The 11,677-nt window shown below is 41.6% G+C and overlaps 1 protein-coding gene across 1 annotated transcript in view; it reads right to left on the minus strand.

Moving 5' to 3' along the window:
- The window catches only part of rnd2 (Rho family GTPase 2), a 26,685-nt gene extending 17,796 nt beyond the window's left edge, over window positions 1-8,889 (minus strand). The window contains exons 1-2 of the mRNA XM_032537894.1: window positions 8,577-8,889; window positions 8,011-8,098 (exon numbers count right to left, since the gene is read on the minus strand). Coding sequence (XP_032393785.1) covers window positions 8,011-8,098; window positions 8,577-8,738 — 250 coding nt within the window. The 5' untranslated portion in view covers window positions 8,739-8,889. The remainder of the gene's footprint in view (window positions 1-8,010; window positions 8,099-8,576) is intronic.
- Between the last annotated feature and the right edge of the window lie 2,788 nt (window positions 8,890-11,677).

Here is an 11,677-nt window from a genome sequence, read left to right on the forward strand (position 1 = left end):
AGGCACCAAAGCACTTTTCTTCTTCTGTTGTCCATTACCATTATACTTATGTCTCATTTTTGTGAACATCATTTTAAGGTACAAAAGAATCTTTAGTGTTGGATCAATAAATAGGGTCTCTGTTTTATTACTGTGTTGTAAAGTGGGATGTAGCCTTTTTTTTTTCTATCAGTCGTTATATAGCTCCATTCTCCTTTGTTAGTAGCACGGCATGGCAAGGTTTAGAACAGGGCTTGTAATCTGAGTCAGTGTGAGTTCATTGAAAGCCTTAAGTGCTCTTTTTCATAACCGTGTACCAGAAGACTCATTTTTACCTTTGCCCAGTTATTGTTCATTCCCTAAAAAACGTATGACTTTAATTATTACATTGGCACATTAGTAAAGTAAAGGCCATAAACAGTCTTTTAGCAGCATGCAGTCCAGTTTAGCGGTGGGCATGCTATTTACGCAGATTGCACACTTTTTTTGCTTGACTCTCAGCATTAACTGACTGGGCTGGTGATGTGGAGAAGGAATGTGTGGTGGCACTCAGCTCATAGTTGCATCCAAGGTCACATTTACAGGCTCCTCTGACAGAGATAAGATAAGAAGGGATGAGAGGCTGTCTTCTCTGGGGCCTTAAAGAAGTGCTTTTATTGTTTATGGACGGGTGGACATATGGGTCATGCCAGGCGTTTTGAATGCATGTAAAAGCGGGCAGAACAGTGGGTGCATGCCTGTGTGGTGCAGATGGAAGGCTTTACTTCTGTGTGAGAGTATAGCTGTCTGTGCAAGTGTGTGTGTTTCACTGTGTCACTGAGGAGTGCAGATATGCTGCCGCTAATTACAGCCTGTGTGTTCCTGTCAGTGCAGCTGGCTGGCTTTCATGCAGCACTTCTGCCCACCCCCTGCTTAACACGGCCCCTGACTGCTGATGACCTTAACTCGGTACTTCAGAAGCCGCCTTGACTAATGGGCAATAAGAGATGGAGAACATCGATGAGGGGAAAGACGGAGGGGAGGATAAATTCATTCCCTAGAGAAAAAGATAACTGACAATCAACCTCCATAGAAGTTCTGGAGTCATGCTCTCGTGCACATCAACAATTCTTCTGTTCTGGCTTCCTTTGTTTCTGCATCTTCTCTAACAGCTACTGTAACATACAGAAATAAATTTCCTCTTAAGCTTGTTGACCCTTCATGTAATAGCCTAAGTATATGATTCATGGAGTGCTTAGCTCCAGGGATGGAGCCCAGCTGCTAGCCTGCTCAAGAACCATAACATCCAGCCCAGCAGGCAGGACTCTCCGGCTGTCCTCCAGAGTTTCCATAATGTCACCCAAACACACTCGGAGTCAGGGTGCAATGGAGTGCAGCACTGTGCATGAGACCATCATTATTCAAGAAGTTTAGAGCTGGAGACCATTTGCAAATTGGAAAAGAAGAAGAAGGAAATGCCTGGAACACAGAGGGGATTTTGTTTTTGTAATGTCAAAATAATCAGAGGAATTTACAATATGAGTTTTGAATGCATCTGTATTTCTGTAAGTGCCGTTTCAGTTGTAAGCATTCATGTGTGACTAAGGAGCAATTATGTTTTGTGAGCTGTAAAATACATTATAGCTATTGTCTTATAAAAAAATAAAAAAAATTCAACAGGCCCCTTAGTGGCCGTTAAAGTAAAGCAAATATTTACTATATTTTCATTTCTTCTTATTTGAAGTTGAAATGTATTTATTTTATGTTCGGAAGTCACTAAAAAGCTCAGCTAAAAAATGTGAGGTGGTGTGTACAATTTTCAATATAGTAATACACAAAGACTGCACATCCACTTCACCACATGCAGCTCATGCCACTTGATTTCTAATATGAAAAACGTCTTTGTGGGTCAGGTGCATCCTGCCAGAGAGGCAGCAGGGTCATCCCTAACCTAACGCCAGGGGGGTGAGAGTCATGGACTAGCCTGAATATTTATTTTCTGCGATTTTGCTGTCAAGCCTATAAGGCCCCAGAGGACAGTCCGGCACCCTCTTTGTCCAAACCTTCACAGGCACTCCAGTAACTGTCTATGGAGATTGGAGATCTGGAACAAAAGCTCAAGTTTATTTCCAACCTTTGGCAGCCACAGTCCAATAACATTATTACAAACTGTGCACTGTGCTCAGTCACCAAATTGAAAAGGGAAACTTCCATTAAATGTGTACAGTGGGCTCTTTTCAAAAACACCTGACATTCCTTCTCATGCTTACCAAAGAATCCGAGTCTACAGCCATGCTAGCAGCTCTGTGCGCCTGTACCTAGGCATGGCAGGGCTTGCCTAACGTCAGCATGCTAACCTGCTCACAATGACAATGTTAACATACATTGGTAAAATATACCATCTTAGTTTAGCATTTAGGCTTGCAAACAATTGCTAATAAGCACTAAACACAGTCCTGCTGAGGCTAATGGGAATGTCATTAGTTTGGCAGGTATAAACCAAAGTAAATTGAAATTTGACCTGATGCTGGCGTCAGAGGAAAAGTCAGACTATCACAAAAGGCATTAAGATTCATCCTCTGGGGACCACGAATGTTTGTACCTTACTTTATGACAATCACCCAGTAGTTCTTGAGATATTCAGTTGGTGGAACGACCAACTTAAAGACTAGCAAGGCCATCCACAGGGGCATATCGCTAGCATTGGCTAAAAACAGAATCTTCATTATCAGAAAAGAATGTTTTACAGGAAACAATAGCCATAAAACGGCTTTGCAACATATTCATTTGTCTTCTATGACACCATAATGTTGGCCTAATAACAGTATAAACAGCTACAGAAGAACTATAAGCTCTTGAGCTGATTCAATAAGTTGATTAATTGATTCGTAAACAATAGGTAATGATTCAATAACAAATTTTGGCGATCGATTAAGTCATTAATAAAGCAAAAATGCCAAGCATTTGCTTTTTCCCTCTTCCCAAATGTAAGGTTTAATATTATTGTTAACTGAATATATTTAGGGTTTGGACTGTTTTTCAGAGAAGAAAAGCAAATTACCCAAAATACTGGGTAAGAAGAGTTTTTTCCAAATGTCTTGTTTAATTACTAGGACACAAACAGTTAGTGCAAGGTTGTTGAAATACTCTATCTTCAGTTTACTCATTACCCGAAACTGTCGTGCAGCTGTTTTCCCCCAGTGCCAGGGAGTGCCTTCCAGCGTGCTATGCATCATCACAACAGGTTTTGTTTAGGCAGTTATTGCCCTGGGCTGGGTTGGCAAAGACTAGGACTTCCAGGGCTTAGGCTCGGTGCATACATTCAGTGAACAGCAGTTGAAAGGATGTCGTCATCCTCCCTTCAGGATGTTGACAAAAACAAACAAAAAGGTATATTTACTGTCTGTGGTTAAATATGCAGTTCCCTTTCCGGCGGGTTGCAACCACCTAAACATAATCTCATTCTGCAATTGCTGTTCAGAGAAAAGAGAAAGACAAGTTGGTTTTAAATTATTTAACTTGAGTCTAACATTACAGCAGTGATTCAGAGAGGCCAAACAGACCAACTATAAGAGCCCAGAGGAAATAATGTTACAACCTGTGATCAGCATGCTCACTACTCTGTCAGACAGCCCTTTCTGTGCATCCTCTGACTCCAGTGATCTGTAAGCTTGAGGGAAAAGAGGTGCCTGTTGATTTTATTTCTGCTCTGCGTTGTGGTTGTAGTTCACTCATTTTCTATTAAAGATTAATCAAGCGGAAAGTGTTGAGGAAGAGAGAGCCCACTGAATTTGGCGGTGTTTTTACAGGCCTCTAGTTGCCCTACTGGTCCAGTGCGCTGAGAATGTGGTGTTTAAAAGGCATATAGACATTAGGAATGTTGGAAAGCCATTATGAGAGGAGGGACACAACCACAGTGGGACTGTGAGCGAGCGCTGGCGCTGGGAGTGGTGTTACACACTTGCAGTGTCTTGTTACCGTCTCTCGAGTTAAAACAGTCACACCTCTGAGTGTGAAACACCAAGACAGCTTTGTCATGAGAAATGAGGCACAAAAAAACATTAAAAATGACTTCAACAGAGAAAAACTCAAAATAGAAAAGAGTCTCTAAAACTCATGTGAGTGGGAGTTGTATTTAAGAATCCCTTGTGTATGAGCTGACATTTTGGGATAAATAAATGTTTTTCTGCTTTCCTCACTGACTGTGCAGTGTTTCAAACTGTTACCAGTTCATGAAAGATTTTATATTTTTTGTTGTGAACACCCAGTGTCAGGCAGGTCTATTGCTGGAAAAATCCTCCACTGCACAGCAAGTGATGCGTTTCATGTTCCCAGCAGCAGCAGAAACAGAACTTTGTAAGGCAGTAAATAGAGTAAGAAACTGGGTGGTTACAACAAAAGACGATAGCCAACAGTTAGCATTAGCCAATCAGTCAGAAAAACTCAGAAACTAAATTTTCATTGAAAGAACTTCCTGGGAGAAGAGTGAGGGACACAAGGTTTGAATGACAAGTAATCTCTGAGAAGTGAAGTGGGGAGGGGGAGGAATCCACAGTGTGAGCGATTAGGAGCAAAGATGTAAGCAAAAGAACAAAGAAACACAAGATTCCTGTGGATTGCCACTTGAAAGCACACTCCAGCATGACTAAACAGAAAGTACGAGTTCTAGTTTTCATGTGAGAATCAGGTCAGGCATTAGAGAGTCAGCATAGATGGGAAACAGAAGGAGACGTGAGTGCACTGCTGCAGGAAATTTGGGGAAACCCAGCCTGTCATGACATGGACTGAGAGACAGCACGCACACCTCTTAGCTGGGTAATAGTGTGAGGCCAAGGGTAGAGAGAATCTTTCCCAGGCTTACCATATTGGGAAAAGATGAAGATTGCAATAATGCCTCTGGCTCTATTAAAAAAAAAAAAAAAAAAAAACCTGACTGACTGACTACCAATGTGCCCCATGACCGACAACAGTAATGGCTCTCAGACAAGTTATCACAAAGACACATTAACATTGTGACCGCTTAATAGCTTGGTTTGCTTTAAAAGTCCATTAAGATACAGATCCATTCAGTGGTGAAAAAGACTACACCGTCTATCACTATGTGGCTGCATGTATGAGATAGATAAGAGATACAGTCATACACAGATACAAATGGTTTTTCTCATTGGAATTCCAGTAAATCACTTTCTAATTGACTTAATTCTCCAGATGGTGTGGAGTTGAATGCAGGGCAGAATACAAAACACAGCTGAAAGTTGCCCTCTGGTTCCCAGAAGCCATTAGACCTCCCTGTTTCTGTTTAATGCTTCTTAAAATACCCATTCATTTAGAGGTGCAACACAAACATATACACACATGCACAGGCATACAGATTTACACTTAGTAATGACCTCAATTAGATAAAAACTTCACCGCAGTTCTCACCCATCAGGCAAAGTCTAGACCTTGTGGAAGAACCGGAATTAATGAGACCAAACCAATCAATGGTGCAACAATGAGTGCGGGGAGCATTAAAAATGGCAATGCACATCTAACCATGCCGGAAAAATGAGAACCAGGCGAGAAGCAAGCGGTTTAAATAGCCATGCCTCGGATAGCGATCAATAATGCTTTGTGAACGGAGCCAGACCGCAGCAGGCAGACTTCACCAGCAATTAAAAGGGAGACAATACATTATGTGAAGAGGCTGAAAGTGTGGCGGTCAAAAAGAAAAACAGCTGTATATCTGGGTGTGATTGGGATGTGGCTTCGGAAGAGCAAGTGGAGGATTGTCTGATAGAAATGTCAGGTTGAAACTGAACTGTCCAGTGTAGTCTGCAGCCATCAGAATAGCAAAACAAAGCAAAATGAATTTCTTCTAAAAAAAGGCAGTACTGGTGGCGGGTTTTATAATAGGTGAAGTGGGTACAAAGAAGGAAAGCTCTGTTGGCATTGCTCCTCATTTGGCACATAACTACTATTATAGGTTCCTCCATTTTGGCCTCCCTTTGGTTCCCTCAAAGGTCAGCACTGTCAAGACAGTTACAAGCATCCCACAGAGTGAATTCACAAGTCACGTTTATTAAAGTTTAACTCTAAGCTAAAACAAAGTCCACTGGTCACAGTGATTTCATTGAAATGATTATAAATGATGGTTTGACCATAAGAGCCTGGGCACTGAACTGGTGCTGCTGCTGCTAGTGTACATGAGAGAAATAATACTTTAAAAAAAACAGCTAGAAATAGGGAGCTGAAGGAGGAGAGGGGTAATAAAGAAATTGAATGAAATTAAAAGAGGAACGATGGTAGACATCTTATGTTCTTCAGATGCAAGCCTTTTTTCATCTAAGTGCAAGCCAATTATTTTTCTTCTTGAGAGAAAATATGAACATCTGTGTTTGCTGTGAATCAGTGAATAATGGCATATCACACAAGGACCTCTAAACGCACACAGAAGCACACATGCTTACCAAACACAAACCATCACACACACATACACACATACATTTGCCCTGTGGGTTGGGTGACGTCCTATTTGTTGTGGGGTGGGCGGCTCCTGGCTGAAGATTAAAGACCACCACTGCCAAAGGTGGTTTAGGGTTTTTAAGATGGACAAAAAAAACCTTCCCACTACATCATTAGGCACTTACAGCTCAGAGATAAGGAACTCTTTAAGTTGTGGCCCCAGGCCCCATAAGACCCCGACCCCTGACTGACGGGCTCAAGTAGATTTACTCCCAGGGTCGACATGAGGTCCAATAAAAAAACAACATTCTCTCACTGACTGACCATGTAATGTGAAAAAAAAGAAAACTCCCATCATGTCTCCCGGAAGATAGTTTTAGGTTTGGGAATGTTTATGATAAAAGAAGGAATTCCCCCTGGGAAGATCCCGTAGTGAGTCCTGTGACTGCCCGGTCATGTCATTGGTCAGAGAGCTGACAAGAGCCTGGAGTCTGGGATGATGAGATGCAGATCTCAGGGTAGCCCAGAGCAGTTAATCCACCAATTCTAAACAAGACTGGGATGAAAATAGACCGTGGCTTTCTGCTTTCTGTGCAGGAGTCTCATGCTACCGGCTGCCCAGGTGGCCAAAACTACATGTACTTCCCAGCAAGAAGCATATGACAAGACAAAATAAGCATGCTTCGTAATCTGAGAAAGTCCCCTTTTCATGGCACAACACTGCTGGCACAGATTCCTTTCTGTTGAACAACATTGTTTGACACTGACGTCACCAGTAGTTGTTATTCTGAGCATTTGAGCGTGTTTAACTTTGACATTTTTAATGCCTTGAGGCTTTTATATAGGGTGGGAAAAGTTCCCGACTTATTTAATAAAATCCCAAGTCACTAAAACTTTCAGTTGAAACATTGATGAATGAACTGGAAAAAGAAATTCGATAGATGTATTTCTTTCAGGGTTAAGGGTGGTAAGATGTGGTAGCCAGCTGTTTAACTTTCTTTGTATTAATGATTATTTAACAAATGTGTAAAGGAAATAAAAACCTATACCAGATTGATTGATTGACTCTGTCTGAAAATGTGGCCAGTAGACAATATATATCATACCTGGCTGATATGTCAGCAAAACATCAGTCTAATAACTCTGATGCAAACACCTAAACATTTGGGAAAGTTACCGGTCCCCTCAGGCCCATCCTGTCTCAATTATCCGTGCCCTTTCTACCCCAACAGTCGCCTGACCCGGGCCAAAGCATGGGAAGAGCCGGCCACATACAGTAGACGGCACATGAAGGAATGCAAACACAAGGCACCAAGAGAAATGTCTGTCACCAAAGTTTCTAGCAAAGACAACAATCATAAATAGCAAATGCACCAAGCTGAAAAAAAAAACAAACAAACAGAAAATCTAAAAACAAAAAGACATCCATCTGAAGTTGGCAAGGTCAAAGCAATCCGTCAAAGAGATGACTGCTGGAAAAGTTGAAGAGGAGAGTTGGAGGCAGTCCTCCCACGGTCGCAGCCGTGGACAGGCACCATGGCAGGGCCGGGAGTGGATTGATGTCAGCCTTTAGGAGACGGTGCAGACAGATATATGAAATTGTCTTACCTGACGTGTCCCACATATTCAGCTCAATCCGGTGCTTGTCTATCTCGAAACTGGCTGTGTAGTTTTCAAACACCGTGGGCACGTAGTTCTGAAAATAAGAGATTCAATTGAGTTATCTAATTAAGATGGACAAGATAGGCGGTTTACACAGCCGCTGATTCAGAAGAGCAGACTAGTGGGAAAAATCATATTTGAAATGAAAACAGCAGACAACTAAAATAATGGCAGACCCATTTCACAGGAAAGCTTGGACTGGAATCCCTTTTGGGGATATTTTGACATACAGTACAGTGAAATTATAGGAGATGGAGACAACGCCTTAAAGTTTTATGGGCAGTACTGCAGACACAATAAAACAAGACAATTTAGACATTACAGGGCTATCACAGTGATTTTACAGGCATTCTTTACAGTTCCCTCTCTAGCAGCGCTTCCACTCTGTGTTTATTTCACATTTCTGTCTTTAGCAGGTGGATGTAACCTGCTGAACAAACTCACAAACTCCTGATCTCCTTTATCTTCAAATTATTTAAAAAAAATGAAGTTCCGACTTATGATAGACCTACCTCTGGATAGCAGTCTTTGGCAAAAACGTGCAAGAGTGCCGTTTTCCCACATTGCGTGTCCCCAACCACCACAATCTTACAGCGGCTGCCTAGACTGTCCATGGTTTGTCCGTCAGAGGTGTGTTGTTGACGCGGGGATGGATTGCGTCCAGCATCCAGCATAGGAGACGCAGCGGAAAAGAACACGGGAAAGAAAAATGAGCAAATACTTGCACCGAGCCGGTGCGCTTTATCCAACTCCTTCTGTCCGATACGCGCAGCTCCCTGGTCCCGCTGACTGACTCTGTCTGGTCGGCGCGCACAGCCCTCCCTGGAAACTCTGTACTTTGATTACTGGCCACGCCTTCCTAATATTCACGTCTGAGTCACATCACTCAGCTGTAATAGGCTGCTCTAATGGGAAATAAAAGGTCTGTGGGACAAATAGTTCGAGTGACCTTATCCTAGTTTGCCTTTGCCTTCTTGGTCTTTCTAATAGCCTTGCTCAATGATAATAGCCTTGCTCATGATTATACTAAAGTAGTGAGACTATTACTAATACTAGAAGAGTTTATGGAGACAATATGCTGTTCTGTCGCATTTTTTTTATTAGGCCTACATCTGCTAGGCAGAATAAACAGTCTATGGATGTATTTTGACCCAGATAAAAGTACCATTAACCTATTGGAGCTTCAAATAGCCTTATTGCTATAAAAAAATCATCCAAAGAACCACAGACATTCTTAAAGGTCCCATGGCATGATATCCTGCTCTGCCTTTGAGAAAATGAAAGCTTAGATGGGCTGATCTGGAATCTTGCCTCTTATGAGGTCATAAGGGGCAAGGTTACCTCCCGTCTCTCTGCTTTGCCCACCCAGAGAATTTGGCCCACCCATGAGAGAGAGACATCATGGCTTCAAATGAGAAAAGTGGCAGTTGGTCAAGGCCACAACCCCAGCCTCCACCTTGCCCCCCCCCCCCCCCCCCCCCCCCCCTCTCTCCTCCTCAAAAGCTACAGACTCAGAAATGGCTCATACTAAGGAAAGCTCATTTTGAAACTGGCTCTAGTGGCTGTGATTCTGCACCAAGGCTGAGTTTTGGGAAAGAGACTTCAGATACAGTATTATGGGACCACTAAGGTCTATATAAAAGCATCCAAAGAGCACCACGTCATGGGACCTTTAAACTGATATTCCTATAAGTTTATTTTTATTTTTATCCCACTTGTTGGCCAGCAGTGTTGTCAGTAACTGGGTGTATCTGCACGCACGTCCTATGGTTTGCGGTAACATTTGTATTTGTGTTATTTCTCTAGACCACAAAAACAAACAACTCAGCAATGCACTCAGGAAGTCTGAAACCAGTAACTGAAGTGTAGATTACTCAGCGAAATAAGAATGATGTCAGATTTATTCCTTGAGTCACACCTCTTAGAAATCATGTTGTAAGTATCTGCGATGGATTGCTCTGCAGTAACTATGATATTAAAGAATATGATGAAAACCATTTAAATGCAGTGTGTCCTCCTTAAAGTAGCAAAATGCAACTCTTAATGTGCTAAAACTACCCTTTTACGTGTGTTTAAATGAAACCATGTGTCATTTCTCATTTGTACTTTATTTTTTTATTATATAGCATACTGATCACTGAATTAAAAACCTTTTTCCTCCTCACCTCTGGGAAAGCATCATGAATAATCTGCACAGTACACTTAATTTAGTGCCGCATGACCTCTTAATGGAGAAACAATAAATGCAGCGTACATAGATAAAATAGTCCATCAAATGAAGTAGTTAGAGGTCACTGGGCTGCCTTTATGGGTCTCATCGCCTTGCATTTAGTTGATGTTCCTTGTAAGTGCTTCACTGAGGAGTTATTGGTTTTGTGAATGAGATAATTAAATGACGCGGCACCACGTGCCAGGGCCAGGACAGGTTGGCATTGTTGAGTCTTGTTTTCGATCCTGAAGACCGACACTCCCGCCTTGTGGACATAAATGGCAGTACATCACATGGAAAACAAAAACAGCCATAGCACAAAAAGCAGAAATATAATACAATACAATACAACAAACACAGATCTGAAAACTTTTAAAGGTCTGTTGTATTGTTTGGTGTGTCCCTCTTTCAGTGGTAGAAAAAGGACTCCTTTACTAAACAAAGTAAAAAAATTAAAAAAAAATACTCCATTAGCCTACAAGTAAAAGTGAAGTAGGCCTATTATTAGATAGTACAGGAGGAGTATTAGCATAAGTATAAAAAATATTTGTTCCGTTGAAAAATGGCCCTTGTGACTGATATTATGTATGACATTATTATATTGTTCATACTGATGCATTAATGCAAGCCATATTTTGGTTGTAGCTGGTAATGGTGGTCCTATGGTTATTTTAATTTGCCTACTTTATTTTGGTAGTTTATTCCAAAAATAGGGGTCCGAATAGTCACAAGAGAATTCTGAGGGGTCATGAGAGGACTAATGTGGTAGAAAAGAAGAAATGTTTTACAACCCATTTTGTTAAAGGCTGTGAACACCCACAGAAGGGGTTTCATTTACTGTAGTGTGTCTTCCCAGGACTGTGTGGGTGTGTATAGACATGATTGATTGACATCTTCCTGAGTCTCCTGTTAGCGTTGTTGCAGGGGAGGACACCTTTGTCATTGTTAGATGACGATTTATGACCTAATACATTTCCTACCACTGTTCCTAATGTCCCGACAGTAGGCCTACCACACTGTGGATTTAAAAAAATGCATTTTCAATGGTTCAGGAGCTAGCAGCACATGTCTTCCCAAATTCAAAGATAAGAGAAACTCAGAGAGAAAAGGAAAAAATAGGGACCTCTGGTCCACAATCCAATAGCCTGGTAGGGGAAACCAGGGATGGTTGTAACACTTTTTGATTCAGCTCTTATAACTTGCAGAATGTTTGTGGTAGGGCATTCAGCTTTTGACACAAAGTACCCTCATTCGTCTACTGCAAATAGCAATGTTTTTAACTTCTCCGACTATATCACAGAATTCATTATTTGGTGTCAAATGCAAGGAGTGTCATTGTTACAACCTACCCCACTACCAGGGTATATTGTAACACAACCTGATGGTAAATTGTAACAGTAAGAT

The sequence above is a fragment of the Etheostoma spectabile genome, chromosome 15 (genome assembly GCF_008692095.1).
Source record: "Etheostoma spectabile isolate EspeVRDwgs_2016 chromosome 15, UIUC_Espe_1.0, whole genome shotgun sequence".
Lineage (NCBI taxonomy): Eukaryota > Metazoa > Chordata > Actinopteri > Perciformes > Percidae > Etheostoma > Etheostoma spectabile.